This window comes from Oncorhynchus gorbuscha, linkage group LG06 (genome assembly GCF_021184085.1).
Source record: "Oncorhynchus gorbuscha isolate QuinsamMale2020 ecotype Even-year linkage group LG06, OgorEven_v1.0, whole genome shotgun sequence".
Lineage (NCBI taxonomy): Eukaryota > Metazoa > Chordata > Actinopteri > Salmoniformes > Salmonidae > Oncorhynchus > Oncorhynchus gorbuscha.
In genome coordinates this window covers 15758625-15777072 of record NC_060178.1, presented here as the reverse complement: position 1 = coordinate 15777072, position 18448 = coordinate 15758625, and the positions used below count along the sequence as shown (strand labels likewise).

Sequence of the window (18448 nt, the reverse complement as noted above, 5' to 3'; positions counted from 1 at the left end):
TAGAGACAATTTTCAAAAACTGAAAACGACTTCGCTATTCCTACTAAATATCTTAGAATGTTACATGGTCACTTGACTATTTTTAGAAGCAGTTTAGACCCAAAACAAACACTTACGTTTGCCGCACACCATCTTCTGAGACCATTAGCTAACGTTAGCGAATGGTTGTGGCTAACATTAAACAAATGAAATATGTTAGCTAACGTTAGCCAACATTTGCAAACTATTACCCTTACAGTTCCCATCGGCATCATTTAACCTCTAGGGGCAGTATTTCATTTTTGGATAAATATACGTGCCCGTTTTAAGCGCAATATTTTGTCACGAAAAGATGCTCGACTATGCTTGGAATTGATAGTTTTGGAAATAAGACACTGACGTTTCCAGAACTGCAAAGATTTTCACTGTGAGTGCCTTAGAACAAAAGCTACAGGCAAAACCAAGATGTTTGAGCGACCAGGAAATGAACATGATTTCTGAAGGTACGTTTTCCATGATCGCCTTATATGGCTGTGAATGCGACAGGAATGAACGGACACTTTCTAGTGTTTCCCCAAGGTGTCTGCAGCATTGTGACGTATTTGTAGGCATATCATTGGAAGATTGACCATAAGAGACTACATTTACCAGGGGTCCCGCACGGTGTCTGTGTGGAAATTGGTGCGCAAAAGTCAGCTACCAGTATTTTTCCATCCGAATCAGAGAAGAATGCAGGCTTCCAGGAACGGCATTTCAATGAAGAGATATATGACAAAACACCTTGAGGATTGATTCAAACAACGTTTTCCATGTTTCAGTCGATATTTTGGAGTTAATTCGGAAAAAAATTTGACGTGTAGGTGACTGAATTTTCGGTTAGTTTCGTAGCCAAATGCATAGTAACAAAACGGAACGTTATGTCCTACACAAGAATCTTTCAGGAAAAACTGGACATCTGCTATGTAACTGAGAGTCTCCTCATTGAAACATCTGAAGTTCTTCAAAGGTAAATTATTTTATTTGATCCCTTTGCTGGTTTTTGTGAATATGTTGCGTGCTAAATGCTAACGCTAAATGCTAAGCTAGCTATCACCACTCTTACACAAATTATTGATTTTCTCTGGTTCTAAAGCATATTTTGAAAATCTGAGACGACAGGATTGTTAAGAAAAGGATAAGCTTGAGAGCAGGCATATTTATTTCATTTCATTTGTGATTTTTAGAAATCGCTAACGTTGCGTTATGGTAATGAGCTTGAGGCTGTAGTCAGGATCCCGGATCCGGGATGAGCGGACGTAAAAGGTTAAAGACAAAAGCACAGGATTCCAGTGTGAGGATTCCCTCAAGAATTACACAAGGCCAGACGAGCCAGAGTCCATCAACCCTCAGATCACACACAGAGAGGGGAGAGGGGAGGGATGCATTGACAGAATCTTCCGCTATGAATCTCCTACAAATCGCTCATTACTGATTGATTTTATGTGCTCTTTTGTCTGTGATCTGCAAAACCTCCAAGACTAAGCTGCTTGAACATACCCTGAAGAAAAAGAAAAACAACATGCAACAATGTCACATTTTTACTGAGTTACAGTTCATAAGGAAATCAGGCAATTCAAATAAATAAATTAAGCCCTAATCTATGGATTTTACGTCACTGGGAATACAGATGCATCTGTTAGTCTTGATGCATTAAAAAAGGCGTGGATCAGAAAACCAATCAATATCTGGTGTGACCACCATTTGCCTCATGCAGCGTGACAACACCTTCGCATAGAGTTGATCAGGCTGTTGATTGTGGCCTGTGGAATGTTGTCCCACTCCTCTCCACTTTCAGCATTCAGGAATTGTGTAAAGATCCTTGTGACATGTGGCTGTGAATTAGCATACTGGAACATGAGGTGATGGCAGCAGATAAATGGCATGACAATGGGCCTCACGATATGGTCTGAATATGTATGCAAATAAGGTATCGTTTTTTTATTTGTAATACATTTGCAAAAATGTCTAAACCTGTTTTTGCTTTGTCATAATGGGGTATTGTGTGTTTATATTGATAATGATTTTTTATTTTAATCCATTTTACAATAAGGCTGTAACGTAACAAAATGTGGAAAAAGGCAAGGGGTCTGAATACTTTCCCAATGCACTGTATGTAGTGGTTAAATATTTTCTCCATTGTGAACCAAATTCTTCCTTTTAAGTTCTCCAGTTACAATCAGAGGCTCTGTCTTGCCAACATCGCTTCAAGGTGACTCATGCCTGTGGCAAACGACTTTGTGAAATGTGACTGATGGCAAAATCCTAAATTGAGATATGTATGATTAACTCCAACATTTGCACAAATCTCATTGACATCAGTGCATCATTTCAGTGAAGGATTGAGTCTTTTATGCATTTCACATTATTTATAAGTTCAGTTTCAGCACTAAAGCAGCACAGCTGAGATAAAAATGGAATTGACCAAATTACAGGTTTACAACACAATCAACCTTCTGGTGCCTGTTGATTCTCAAACTCACCATAGAACAATCATTGCGAAACTCCAACCTGCAGGAAACTGGGGAAATTATTTTCAACACCTTGTGATTAGTCCCAAACTATATTTCTCCATGGGGGCCTAGGACAAAGGGACCAATTTGGTCAAGGCAATATACCAACATAAACCTAGTTCCCACTGAGGTCTTTCATCCGCCTAACAAAAGGGATATGAAGGCAAAAGTAAAGCTAATGACGTGCCTATGGAGCACTGGCGATGGTAGATGTTTATACAGAGGGTCTTTACTGCACTTTTCATCTTACTCTAAAGGGAAAATCATGAAAGGGAGTTCTTTTTTGGATTGATTGGCAGCCTCTTTTCATCTGTTGCTTTGTTGGAAGGGAAAACGCTGTGCGAGGAGAGAACAGCAGGTAGAGAGCGACAGATTTAAAGTGAGCGTTCACGCCAAATAAACTTAGTCTCAAAGCAGTCTAATGTTTAGATGTCCCACACCAATCTGTTGTAGATCCCACTATACTGTATGCCTCAATCCTTAATTCAATGGGAAAGATTGGCACCGTCTGAAACGCTGACATGACACGGTGCCCATCTTTCCATCCGGATGACGAGGGACATGGATTTCAACACTTGAAGGTCTGAAAAACTTTGGTTTTGGAGTGAACAATATAACCACTATTTCAAAGTGCAAACCTTGACAGCTGTCCATGTTTTGCTTTGAGTGACATTAGCCCAAATGAAGTCAGTGATCAGTTGGATGCATCTGATAGCTCTGCAAAGGCTTGACACATGTCTGGAGGAACATTACGAAAGCATCCAGTGAGAGTTCATGTTTTTCAAGCTTCAATGTCACATGCACAAGTACAGTGAAATGCCTTTCTTGCAAACTCAACCCAACAATGCAATTATCAATAACAAATGTAATACTAGTATAAATAAATACAAGAAATAAGAAGAAATGACACATCACAGACAGAGTGGGAAAGTGTCAATTCTGTTGTCTGTACATAATGCCACTATTGCTGGACTGGGAGACATGACTGCTATCTTCCCTCTGAGGGGAAGTGAGATGTTACTAACCACAGTATCTATGGATAACTGAGGGTTCAAGCAAGGTATTCTCATCCTCCTGACTGACACTCACATACCCGCACACATTTTGCTTCCTCACATACACCCCAAAACACACACACCAACACACAGATGCATACACATCGACATAACCATGTACATATACAGTGCCTTGCGAAAGTATTCAGCCCCCTTGAACTTTGCGACCTTTTGCCACATTTCAGGCTTCAAACAAAGATATAAAACTTTGTTTTTTTGTGAAGAATCAACAACAAGTGGGACACAATCATGAAGTGGAACGACATTTATTGGATATTTCAAACTTTTTTAACAAATCAAAAACTGAAAAATTGGGCGTGCAAAATTATTCAGCCCCCTTAACCCCTTAAGTTAATACTTTGTAGCGCCACCTTTTGCTGCGATTACAGCTGTAAGTCGGATGGTGTGTTCAGGGTGATGAACTGTGTTGCTTTTACGCCAAACATAACGTTATGCATTGTTGCCAAAAAGTTCAATTTTAGTTTCATCTGACCAGAGCACCTTCTTCCACATGTTTGGTGTGTCTCCCAGGTGGCTTGTGGCAAACTTTAAACAACACTTTTTATGGATATCTTTAAGAAATGGCTTTCTTCTTGCCACTCTTCCATAAAGGCCAGATTTGTGCTATATACGACTGATTGTTGTCCTATGGACAGAGTCTCCCACCTCAGCTGTAGATCTCTGCACTTCATCCAGAGTGATCATGGGCCTCTTGGCTGCATATCTGATCAATCTTCTCCTTGTATGAGCTTAATGTTTAGAGGGACGGCCAGGTCTTGGTAGATTTGCAGTGGTCTGATACTCCTTCCATTTCCATATTATCGCTTGCACAGTGCTCCTTGGGATGTTTAAAGCTTGGGAAATCTTTTTATATCCAAATCCGGCTTTAAACTTCTTCACAACAGTATCCCGGACCTGCCTGGTGTGTTCCTTGTTCTTCATGATGCTCTCTGCGCTTTTAACGGACCTCTGAGACCATCACAGTGCAGGTGCATTTATACGGAGACATGATTACACACAGGTGGATTGTATTTATCATCATTAGTCATTTAGGTCAACATTGGATCATTCAGAGATCCTCACTGAACTTCAGGAGAGAGTTTGCTGCACTGAAAGTAAAGGGGCTGAATAATTTTGCACGCCCAATTTTTCAGTTTTTGATTTGTTAAAAGTTTGAAATATCCAATAAATGTTATTCCACTTCATGATTGTGTCCCACTTGTTGTTGATTCTTCACAAAAAAATAGTTTTATATCTTTATGTTTGTAGCCTGAAATGTGGCAAAAGGTCGCAAAGTTCAAGGGGGCCGAATACTTTCGCAAGGCACTGTACACATACACAATACCAGATACAAAAAATACACACATTAAGACCTGCATCCACACATTATCTACAATCCAAGCTACTCTCCTTTCTGCACTCCCCCTCAGTGAGAGTAAATCCACTTTCATGCCACGTTAGGAGCGTTCACACAAACCCATATCAAAGCAAACAGACGGTTGCAGGAGCTGCCGTAGAGCCACCACGCTCCCACTCTGTCCCAGGAAGCCACCAGAGAAAGAAGCACTGAATTGACTGCTGCAGGGGACAGACCAGACTTCCTCTGTTGTGGCAGAGATTCTCTGGATTCATAGACAGCTATGCTAGCTAGCTATATACAGAATGTGTTACCGAGATAGTGTAATTTTTAAAAGGGTGTTGTTTTTACACCTCAAAAAGTAGAGAGAATCAGAGTAAGTAATAATTGAAAAAGGCCCAGTGCAGTCAATGTGATTTTCATGTTTCATATTAATATATATTTCCACACTATGAGGTTGGAATAATATTGTGAAAATGTTGATAATGTTCTTTTTAGTGTAGAAGCTGTTTGAAAAGATCACATGACATTTCAGCCTGTTTTGGTGGGATGGAGCTTTGGCCTTTCCATTGTGACATCGCCGTGTGGTAAATTAGTTCAAGGGATACTCGGGATTGTGGCAGAGACCCTTTCTCTACTTCCCCAGAGTCAGATGAACTTGTGGATACCATTTTTATGTCTGTGTCCAGTATGAACTAGCATTAGCACAATGACTGGAATTCTTCGGGTAGCAGGGCACTGGCAGGCACTGATGAGGACTGAGGTGAATCAAAATGGATCGTGTGGATCCCAGTCCTCATTTCGCACTTGATGGCCACCTTATTGGCTATGTGTAGTCCTTAGTCTTTCAAAAGGTCAATGGTATTGTCTGCCTGTCTTACTCACACTTTGGTTAAAACAGGCTCTTCATGGGCCTGTCAGAGTTGTCATGGAAGACAGTTAATGTCCTGTACATGCCTTTGCGCAATGATCTGGCGCATTGCAACTGTGGAGGGATTAAAGCCAAGAGATGACGAAGACACATCTCCCAGGTTTCTCCATGTAAGAGGTGTAAGCAACCTCTCTATTGGTCACCAGCGCTGTCACACAACTCAGAGTGGGAGGACTGAGGGCTGTCACCTCTGTAAGCCATACCCTCATGCTGCTTGCCAGGATCCACAGGTTGCTAAGTAACATTGTCCTCTATCAGACAAGTGTGGTGGCTCTGTCAGTGCTTGACACCGTGAGGTGACAGACTGATGAGAAGAAATGAAACAACCCAGGCTGTCAACCAGCAGGAATAGCATGCAACAGGGGATAAATGGAAAATATGAGGTAAATAAATTATTGAAAGGAATGGGTGTAGGAAAATCCCACCAACGCCTTCTGCATACTAAGCAGGGACCAAATGAGTGTGCACGTACAGATCCAATGAAAAGACCTAAGTCAATAGAAGACAATCAACATCACAACCATAATTATCATTATCCAGAGACTCCCTCATTACAAAGGAGTATCACTCACCTGCATATTAAACACCTAACTTGGCCACGTGGTAGTGCTTAAGGGTTAAGGGGCTTAACCCACACACAGAGCATGCTGGTGGTTTGTACGGTCAGGCACCCAGTGGACGGCTGGCAGGCACAGAACAAGAGATGAAGTCTGTTAAGCCCACTTCACCTCTCACAGAGCCAGGTGATGAGTGATGTATTAATTCCCTATTTTCCAGGGATAAAGCAAGCACAGGAGATCGTTATCTCCAATTGAGAGCACAAAGCAATATGAATACCCTAGAAATGCTAAGCATTCAAAGCCAGGTGATAATGAATATCTTGGGCCTAGTCAATCGATAGTCCTTTAATCTTGGGTGGGTGGCTAGTTTGAGAGATTGGACTCCATTTTAAAAGTTTGAATTGGCTGAGAAATCTTGATCAGCGTTTTGGCCATGACCATATTGTTCATGAGGTTGATATCTCTTAACGAATGGTCGGGCGGTCAGTCCAATGAAATTGACTCCTTGGTGAAATTCAAAAAGCTGTAATTAAATAACTGGTGTCAAATTGTAATTAAACTAATTAAAATCATGATTAATTAATGGACTAAGACCTGATTGGTAATTTAGAAGAACTGAAAATGTAGCACTAAACAATTAGTCAGTACTCATGTTTGTTCAGCTTGAGAAAACATCGTGTATCGATCTCAAAACAAATCTAAACAAATCTGATGTATTCCCAAAATAGACGGCAGAACGAATTTGAATAATGTTCTCTGGTAAATTCAGTATCAAATGTCTTATCAAATAAATAAATACATGAAAGAGTGACAACTGAAGGAACTAACACTGACTGATGAAAATATTGCCGGAGGTAAAATTCTGGAATGATGCCTTGATTAATATCACTGGAGAATCTTTTCCATTTTGAAATAATTAGCTATACAAACTGTGTGACAGCCACTATGGCACACATGGTCAGTGTTATGCTACGTAATTGAAGATTTACTCTGTTCTGTAGCATATCAATGTGCTCTCTGACATGTTAATGTAGAATATAAAATCCTGTTTTTACGCCAGGCTTTCCCGTCTTACTGTGAAACCTGTGTGAAATTATTGGGAAGATGCTAATTAGCTAAATATCAGACAGCTGCAATGATGCAGTCCAATTGAATAGCTTACAGGCATACATTTGTCAAATAAATGCATAAGCCAGTTAATATACAGTACGTGCGGGCAATGTGACACATAGGGATAAGAGTTTCATACAGGCATACACAGAAAGACATTTCAGAGTTGACATTGGTGAGCCGTCATTTCATATTCATCAAGTTTATGCATGAATGCAGTGATAAGTAGCTGGATGAAGTGCTGTGATTCCAAATGGCTATGAAACAGTACTCATAACTGAATTCTCTAACAGAAAGTTAGTTGGTCCTCTTTGATGTCACAGAGGTTGATAGATTACTATGTATAAAGCCCTTTTACAAAAAGTCCATCTTTACTGAACTTCAGACAAACGAGTCACCACACCCGGTCTCAGGGATGGCTAACTCCAGGAATTCCTTCAGGCTCTTCTCTCAGTATGACTCCCTGATAAAATAAAAAGGTAAAAAATGTAATAAAAGTACTGTTGGATACGCATCTTCCCCCCACCGTCTCTCTCCATCTCTCTTTCCACATCCCATTCTTCCTCTCTCACCAGTTACATGCCTTTCTCTTCCACATCCCATTCTTCCTCTCTCACCAGTTACATGCCTTTCTCTTTCCACATCCCATTCTTCCTCTCTCACCAGTTGCATGCCTTTCTCTTTCCACATCCCATTCTTCCTCTCTCACTAGTTACATGCCTTTCTTTCCACATCCCATTCTTCCTCTCTCACCAGTTGCATGCCTTTCTCTTTCCACATCCCATTCTTCCTCTCTCACTAGTTACATGCCTTTCTTTCCACATCCCATTCTTCCCCCCACCGTCTCTCTCCATCTCTTTCCACATCCCATTCTTCCCCACACCGTCTCTCTCCATCTCTTTCCACATCCCATTCTTCCCCACACCGTCTCTCTCCATCTCTTTCCACATCCCATTCTTCCCCCCACAGTCTCTCTCCATCTCTTTCCACATCCCATTCTTCCCCACACCGTCTCTCTCCATCTCTTTCCACATCCCATTCTTCCTCTCTCACTAGTTACATGCCTTTCTTTCCACATCCCATTCTTCCTCTCTCACTAGTTGCATGCCTTTCTTTCCACATCCCATTCTTCCTCTCTCACCAGTTGCATGCCTTTCTCTTTCCACATCCCATTCTTCCTCTCTCACTAGTTACATGCCTTTCTTTCCACATCCCATTCTTCCCCCCACCGTCTCTCTCCATCTCTTTCCACATCCCATTCTTCCCCACACCGTCTCTCTCCATCTCTTTCCACATCCCATTCTTCCCCACACCGTCTCTCTCCACATCCCATTCTTCCCCCCACAGTCTCTCTCCATCTCTTTCCACATCCCATTCTTCCCCACACCGTCTCTCTCCATCTCTTTCCACATCCCATTCTTCCTCTCTCACCAGTTACATGCCTTTCTCTTCCACATCCCATTCTTCCTCTCTCACCAGTTACATGCCTTTCTCTTCCACATCCCATTCTTCCTCTCTCACCAGTTACATGCCTTTCTCTTCCACATCCCATTCTTCCTCTCTCACCAGTTACATGCCTTTCTCTTCCACATCCCTTTTTTCTCCATGCTAATCATCTCTCCATCATCACCTGTTCTTCTCCTCTCTAACACTCCTCTTGCTTTCCCCTCTTCTTCCAGTCCTCCACTTTATTGCCTCCATGCTTCCCATACACCTCATTAATAACAGTTGAAGAACCCCCACCAAGAACGGGTTGAAATAAGCAATGGTTTTACACACATCCAACTTTTGCACAGCAGCTGAACAAAAAGAAGAGCCAATAAAGAGAAAGAAAGTAATGTTGGTTCACTGGTTGCTTTTCTCAATAAGTGCTACGTTGATCAATCTATTGGTAATTGTCACATCTGCTCCTCCCCTCCGGCGTACGACATTATGATTCACACCTGGACTCCATTACCTTCATCATTTCCTCCCCTTTATATGTCCCTCTCCCAGGTTCACTCACCAGTTGGTATTGTTCTTGTGTATCGGCGTACTGCCTTGTTAGTGTTGAGTTTTTGGTTTTGTTGTTTTAATAAAAAAGTTTCACCTGCACCTGCTTCCGACTCACCGCCCCATCATTACAGTAATACAAACTTTTGACAGACATGGTCGTGGTGTTAAGCCCGAGGTAGAGCAGAAAATTCAGTGTGTTCGGAAAGTATTCAGACCCCTCATTCTTCCAAATTGTATTACTTTTACAGGCTTATTCTAAAATGTATGATACACAATACCCCATAATGACAAAGCAAAAACAGTTTTGTATACATTTCTGAAAGAAAAAAAAGTTTCATATCACATCCACATAAGTATTCAGACCCTTTACTCCGAGGGCCTGATTGGTGTCACACTTCTTCTCCATCCCTAGCAAACACAGCTGATTCATCAAACAGCCTTCTATACTGAATACCATTATTAGGTGATTATTGGAGTCAGGTGTGTTAGCTGGGGCTGGGGACAAAACTGTGACACCAATCAGGACCCTGAGGACTGAAATTGCCCACCCCTGCTTTACTCAGTACTTTCTTGAAGCACCTTTGGCAGCGATTACAGCCTGGAGTCGTCTTGGGTGTGATGCTACAAGCTTGGCACACCTGTATTTGAGGAGTTTCTCCCATTCTTCTCTGCAGTTCCTCTCAAGCTCTGTCAGGATGGATGGGGAGCGTCGCTGCACAACTATTTTTAGATCTCTCCAGAGATGTTCAATCGAATATGAACCTTCGCCCCAATCTGAGGTCCTGAGCACTCTGGAGCAGGTTTTCATCAAGGACCTCTCTGTACTATGCTCCTGACTAGCCTCCCATTCCCTGCCGCTGAAAAACATGCCTACAGCATGATGCTGCCACCACCATGCTTCACCGTAGGGATGATGCCAGGTTTCCTTCAGATGTGACACTTGGCATTCAGGCCAGAGAGTTCAATCTTGGTTTCATCAGACTAGAAATAAACACATTTTTGCCTTGTCATTATGGGGCATTGTGTGTTTTAGAATTAGGCTGTAATGTAAAACATGTTTAAAACAGGAAGGGGTCTGAATACTTTCGAAATACACTGTACACACTAGCAGGTATGGAGACTACCAGAGGGCAGTAAGGGCAGCAATCAATAGACAAAATGAATAGTGTACTGTGGGATGCTAACAGGGCATTGCGGTGTATTGACAAAGCTACTGTATTGATCAGGCCTAATGACTTACCTGACACGCAGTGATCACATTAGAAAGGATTATATGTGCCTGGGTCTGTTCTAGTGGTGCTGCTGCTGACTCACAACTACACAATGCCCCTACATATCCATAGGAACAACAACGACTACATGAACATGATCAAGCACACACGCCATGTACTTGGAGTGACAAGGGCAACTATTTTGGAACCTTTTGAGAGTCTGTTTTAGTGGATTTGCATAGTCCTGAGCATCATGGGTAAATGTGTAAAAACAGTAATAAGTCAGAATTCCACCTCATCCAATTGGACATATGGCATGTGGCCTTCCTCACTCTAGCAGATGCCTTCTAAGGATTCATTGGAAAATTGAGAATTCAAAAAGTTAATGCGCTACTTACACTTCAAGACGATGTCCACTGAATAGTAATAACAAGTCGTCTTTGATCATGTCTTGCCCTGACACTCTTCACATAGTGAGCCATGCAAAGACAGGCATAGACTTCAATGGGTTCCTCTCCCATCTACTGCAATTAAAGAGGTTGAGAAGCCCGCTCAACTGATAAGATCTCCATCTCATAACGTAAGATAGTCACAACTCTCTTCAAAAGGAAGAGAAGGAGAGACTGAGACAAGGAAAGAGATTGACGAGGCAATGCAGAGCCCAACCCTATCCTCCGGGCCCACAGTGACAGCGTATGGTGGTGTCAATCAGTAAATTTAGCCTTCTCTTCCTCTGAAGCGAGTTGTGCCTATCATATGTTATGAGATGAAAATCTTATCAGTCAAGCAGGCTTCTCAGCCTCTTTAATTGCAGTAGATGAGAAAGACAGGGAAAGATGGAGACCACAAACGAGGGACAGGCAGGGAGAAAGTGAGAGGGAAAAAGTAAAATAAAATATATCAACGAGAGATGGACTGATTGTAAACAAGAGGGAAAGAAAGAGGGAAGAACGGACCAAAAATGTGGGTGCTAAATGTGGGTGCTAAATGTGGGTGCTAAGTGGGATGGAAAGAAAGTAGAAGACTAAACAAAAGTGTGCCGCAATGAGGAAAGTGATAGAAGTATTGAGAAAGAGGGAGTGGAGGTGTTTGACAGCGCCCTCTTCAGAATCCCCCCCCCCACGCATAAGCTGTTCGCATCAGTTGATCGATTTCAAATATTTTTCACCAGACACTCGCAATAACGTTAATTACAAAATGGCCCGTAAGAGTGAAATGACCCTATCCATCTCCAGACAGACTGGAGGAGGGAGGGTAACCACATAACGGAGATTAAGTGGGACAGAAAAAGCCTTGTTTATCGAGATTATACCACGGGCACCTGTAGTTCTCTCTGCCAAGTTGGAGGCGCCAGTCAGGCGAAATTGAAGAGCACAAGAGGTAAGGCCCTTCTTCTAAAAGAACAGTCCAGCTGAAATAAACAACTGCTTGGGAGACAAGTGTGGCACTGGAGAACTGCAACCCCCACTGGGCTCCCGGTGGTAAGTAGAGCATGCCACAATAGAAGCTAGCCAGTGAGCCCACATCAACATTTACATACAATGGCAATGCAGTGCCCAACTCTGTCCTCCGGGCCCACAGTGACAGCGTATGGTGGTGTCAATCAGTGGCCAATCAGTAAATTGATAAATTATGTGCGAAGGAGAAAATAAAATAAAAAACTGTCAGGACTGTGGCCCTCAAAAAACTTCAGCACTGACAAAGTTATATGTTAAGGTTCATATATAGTGTTTAATAGTGAATGTTTTTTTTTTAGGGGTGAGGGTGAGGTCTTACCTCGTAGTAGCTGCGCACAGCATTGCAGAAGGCCTCGTCCGCCACGATCTGTGTCTCCCCATTCAGGAAGGCCAGGAAGTGATCCTTCACCGCCTGCAGCTGCTGCTTATTAAGCTGAGAGCGAAAGAGAGAAACAATATTAAAACAAGAGAATATTATTTAAAATCATATTTTTATCTAATTTTCACATCATCAAAAGATTTGTACAACTTTTTTTCCTAGTCATTCTTGTCCTTGACTTTGTTCTGTTCAAGCCATGAAGTACTCGGTGACAAAAGACTAAGTGCTTAGAATGCATTTGAACGGAATTAAATTATTGGTTTCAGACATCTTTTCTCTCTTTTCTGCAGAATTGTGTTGCTAGACAACCAATTTAACAGTGTGCTGATGGAACGATGCCTCTACGTCACTCCGACACAGCAATCAGTAGAATAAACTATTTCCCAGAAATAAATCAGTGCCAGCAAATAAGCCCTAAAACAGTGAGGCAACAATTTCAAAAACACCATCAATCCATATCATTCTTGTTCAGAGATTCTCTAATGATTACTATTGTCTGAAATAAATGCTTTTGCCAACATGTTCAGTTTTAATAAGCAAGAAAAACCCCAAAAGCTTTCTTTCTCGCTCTGCCATTGCTTATGTATGAGGGACAAGGCAGTCTATTTGGAAAATGAAACAATTTTTTTCCCACTGACAGTAGCACTGCAAGCAACAAAAACATAATCAAATTCATATTGCAGTTTCTCCTGACACAATGTGGACAGACACTTATCTCCCTCCTCCAGCCCCTGGGTGGGGAACGTTATTCAGAGATGGGTTTTCCACAACTTAAACAAGTGTTTAGCCTTTCAACTGTGTGGCTACTTGTGAGACGAGGGAATTCTGATGTACCTGTTATTCATTGTGTTTAAAACTGTTCAGCACCTACTCTTATCTCCAGATAAACACTTATTTTATTTTTTTCATAATTTCTTCATTTTTCATTTTCAGAAGGAATGCTCTGCCGAAAGTTCAGTCAGCTGAAATGATAGCACTGCTTCAAAAAAAAGGAAAACTTTGTGAGCAAGCAGAGTAATAGCCTCTTCATGTAGGAAAATCATATGGGAAAATCAACAACACAAAATTACACGACTGGCCTCATACCTCTGTGTGTGTGTGAGTCAGGTGTGCGCTCTCTCGAGCATACACATACAGTTGAAGTCGGAAGTTTACATACGCCTTAGCCAAATACATTTAAACTCCTTTTCACAATTCCTGACATTTAATACTAGTAAAAATTCCGTCTCTTAGGTCAGTTAGGATCACCACTTTATCACAGTGCCATCCGTTTTGTCACTAAAGCACCTTATACCACCCACCACTGCGACTTGTATGCTCTAGTCGGCTGGCCCTCGCTACATATTCGTCGCCAGACCCACTGGCTCCAGGTCATCTACAAGTCCATGCTAGGTAAAGCTCCGCCTTATCTCAGTTCACTGGTCACGATGGCAACACCCATCCGTAACACGCGCTCCAGCAGGTGTATCTCACTGATCATCCCTAAAGCCAACGCCTCATTTGGCCGCCTTTCGTTCCAGTTCTCTGCTGCCTGTGACTGGAACGAATTGCAAAAATCGCTGAAGTTGAAGACTTATCTCCCTCACCAACTTCAAACATCTGCTATCTGAGCAGCTAACCGATCGCTGCAGCTGTACAGTCTATCGGTAAATAGCCCACCCATCTTTACCTACCTCATCCCCATATTGTTTTTATTTATGTACTTTTCTGCTCTTTTGCACACCAATATCACTATCTGTACATGACCACCTGATCATTTATCACTCCAGTGTTAATCTGCAAAATTGTAATTATTCGCCTACCTCCTCATGCCTTTTGCACACAATGTATATAGTCTCCACTTTTTTTGTTAATTGTTTACTCCATGTGTAACTCTGTGTTGTCTGTTCATACTGCTATGCTTTATCTTGGCCAGGTCTCAGTTGCAAATGAGAACTTGTTCTCAACCAGCCTACCTGGTTAAATACAGGTGAAATAAAAAAAATAAAAAATAAAACAATTCAAGAATGTGAAATATCAAAATAATAGCAGAGAGAATAATTAATTTCAGCTTTTATTACTTTCATCACATTCCCAGTGGGTCAGAAGTTTACATACACTCAATAAGTATTTGGTAGCATTGCCTTTAAATTGTTAAACTTGGGTCAAACATTTCAGGTAGCCTTCCACAAGCTTCCCACAATAAGTTGGGTGAATTTTGGCCCATTCCTCCTGACAGAACTGGTGTAACTGAGTCAGGTTTTTAGGCCTCCTTGCTTGCACACACTTTAGTTCTACCCACAAATTGTCTATAAGATGGAGGTCAGGACTTTGTGATGGCCACTCCAATACTTTGATATTGTTGTCCTTAAGCCATTTTGCCACAACTGCTTTAACTTCCTGACTGATGTCTTGAGATGTTGCTTCAATATATGCATATAATATTCCTTCTTCATAATGCCATCTATTTTGTGAAGTGCACCAGTCGCTCCTGTGGCAAAGAACCCCACAACATGATGCTGCCACCCCCGTGCCTCACGGTTGGGATGATGTTCTTCGGCTTGCAAGCCTCCCCCTTTATCCCCTAAACATAATGATGGTCATTATGGCCAAACAGTTCTATTTTATTTCATCAGACCAGAGGACATTTTCCCCTAAAAAGTACAATCTTTGTCCCCATGTGCAGTTGCAAACCATAGTCTGGCTTTTAATGGAGGTTTGGAGCAGTGGCTTCTTCCTTGCTGAGCGGTCTTTCCGGTTATGTCAATATAAGACTTGTTTTAATGTGGATATAGATACTTTTGTACCAGTTTCCTCCAGCATCTTCACAAGGCCCATTGCTGTTGTTCTGGAATTGATTTGCACTTTTCGCACCAAAGTACGATCATTTCTAGGAGACAGAATGCGTCTCCTTCCGGAGCGGTATGACAGCTGCATGGCCCCATAGTGTTTAAACTTGCATACTATTGTTTGTACAGATGAACGTGGTACCTTCAGGCGTTTGGAAATTGCATCCAAAGATGAACCAGACTTGTGGACGTCTACAATTTTTATTGTGAGGTCTTAGCTGATTTCTTTTGATTTTCCCATGATGTCAAGCAAAGAGGCACCGAGTTTGAAGGTAGGCTTTGAAATACATCCACAGGTACACTCAAATTATGTAAATTAGCCTATAAGAAGCTTCTAAAGCCATGACATAATTTTCTGTAATATTCCAAGAAATTTAAAAGGCACAGTCAACTTAGTGTATGTAAACTTCTGACCCACTGGAATTGTGATACAGAGAATTATAAGTGCAATAATATGTCTGTAAGCAATTGTTGGAAAAATTACGTGTCATGCACAAAATAGATGTCCTAACCGACTTGCCAAAACTATAGTTTGTTAACAAGACATTTGTGGAGTGGTTGAAAAACGAGTTTTAATGACTCCAAGTGTATGTAATCTTCTGACTTCAACTGTGTGTGTGTGTATGTGTGTGTTAGCTCAATAACAGTCACACAAGCATTGCCCAGTGGTCATTTCCGTGCTGAAAATACTAGCTGTGTGTGTGTGTGTGTGTGTGTGTGTGTGTGTGTGTGTTTGGAAATGTACTCTAGAAATGTTTGAAGCAATGCAACTTGAGTCTAACACAGGCTGACCAAGCCCTGGAGCAAGGTGTGCTGACATTGACTTTAGTGGTATCTCTACCAAACAGCCTCTCTCCGCAAGGAAATAAGGGTCTGACGGAACAGATACATCATATCACGCCACAGACGTCTAAACCTGGACAGAGCCTCAGACAGATAAGTACAGACATATATTGAGCTGAAACTCAACAGGCATCATCACCTTTCAAAAGGTCTCTTCACAGTTAAGGAGTCATGATCCGTTCGGAACGCTCATGGCAAGGCTCATTATTTACTATGGGGAGATCGATGAAGACGATAGATGAACGCACTCAATGCATTACACACAGATGGTAGATATACAGGGTTGCAGATTAGATTTAACAATGTTTGTATGAGGTGATTCAATGCAAGGACTAGAGTGAATTATCCAGCATTGTGTTCATCTCCACTGAGAGTGTGTGAGAAATGCATTGTGAATGGCAGGTGGGGTGGAGGTGTGCACTAAAGTGTGTGTGAATGCACTCTAATTACAAAGTATTTCTCTCCTCTCTCATCAGAACAATTAAGAGCTTGTTGGCAAAACCAGCAATTCCTTCTGAATAGCAGATCAATAGACAGCCGTGTGTGTGTGTGTGTGTGTGTGTGTGTGTGTGTGTGTGTGTGTGTGTGTGTGTGTGTGTGTGTGTGTGTGTGTGTGTGTGTGTGTGTGTGTGTGTGTGTGTGTGTGTGTGTGTGTGTGTGTGTCAGCTCAATGCCAGCCACTGAATAATTGCCCAGTCGTCCTTTCCATGCTGAAAATACGAAGTAGTGTGTCTATGTACAGTGTGTAGAGGTCGACCGATTTAAAATCCGCATGGCCGATTAATTAGGGCCGGTTTCAAGTTTCCATAACAATCGGTAATCAGCCTTTTTGGTCGCCAATTATGGCCGATTACATCGCAATCCACGAGGAAACTGAGTAGCAGGCTGACCACCTGTTACACAAGCACAGAGTCAAAAGGACCTTGTAGCTGCAAGGAGCCAAGGTAAGTTGCTATATAGCATTAAACTTCTTATTAAAAAAAACTATCAATCTTCACATAATCACTAGTTAACCTAGTAATATCAATCAATCATGTGTAGTTAACTAGCTTGTCCTGTGTTGCATATAATCAATCCGGTGCCTGTTAATTTATCATCGAATCACAGCCTACTTCAACTTCGCCAAACGGGTGATGATTTAACAAAATCGCATTCACCAATCGCTGCACAAATGTACCTAATCAAAAACATCAATGCCTTTCTTAAAATCAATACACAGAAGTATATATTTTTTAACCTGCATATTTCGTTAAAATAATTGTGTCACTTCTCTTGTGGTCAGAGTCAGGGTATATGCAACGGAGCAAGGTACAGAGAGATCCTTGATGAGGTCCTGAGTGCTCTGGAGCAGGTTCTCAGATTGGGGGCAAAGGTTCACCTTCCAACAGGACAACACAGCAAAGACAACGCAGGAGTGGTTTTGGAACAAGTCTCTAAATGTCCTTGAGCTGCCCAACCAGAGCCCGGATTTGAACCCAATCTAACATCTCTGGAAAGACCTGAAAATAGCTGTGCAGCGACGCTCCCAAACAAACCTGACAGAGCTTGAGAGCATCTGCAGAGAAGAATAGGAGAAACTCCCCAAATACAGGTGTGACAAGCTTGTAGCGTCATACCCAAGAAGACTCGAGGCTGTGATCGCTGCCAAAGGTGCTTCAACAAAGTACTGAGTAAAGGGTCTGAATACCTATGTAAAATGTGATATTTCAGTTGTTGTTCTACAAACCTGTTTCTGCTTTGTCATTATGAGGTACTGTGTGTATATTGATGAGGGGGGAAACAACTATTGAATCAATTTTAGAATAAGGCTGTAACGTAACAAAAATGTGGAAAAAGTTAAGGGGTCTGAATACTTTCCAAATGCACTGTATGCGTGTCAGTGTGTCTGTGTGTGCGTAGGTGGCAAAGTGAGGCTAATCTCCTGGGCATTAAGGCTCTTCAATCAACCTGTTTTACCATGGATGCATACTGAAATTACATAGTGGGACAAAAAAGTATTTAGTCAGCCACCAATTGTGCAAGTTCTCCCACTTAAAAAAATGAGAGGACTGTAATTTTCATCATATGTACACTTCAACTATGACAAAAAAAAATGAAGAAAAAAAAAATCCAGAAAAATCACATTGTAGGATTTTTAATTAATTAGCAAATGATGGTGGAAAATAAGTATTTGGTCACCTACAAAGAAGCAAGA

The 18448-nt window shown here is 41.7% G+C and overlaps 1 protein-coding gene across 7 annotated transcripts in view; it reads right to left on the bottom strand.

Moving 5' to 3' along the window:
* The window catches only part of cadps2 (Ca++-dependent secretion activator 2), a 325603-nt gene that overhangs the window by 270148 nt on the left and 37007 nt on the right, over positions 1–18448 (bottom strand). For all 7 annotated transcript variants that reach the window (XM_046352457.1, XM_046352453.1, XM_046352452.1 and 4 more), the window contains exon 2: positions 12524–12637. In XM_046352457.1, coding sequence (XP_046208413.1) covers positions 12524–12637 — 114 coding nt within the window. The remainder of the gene's footprint in view (positions 1–12523; positions 12638–18448) is intronic.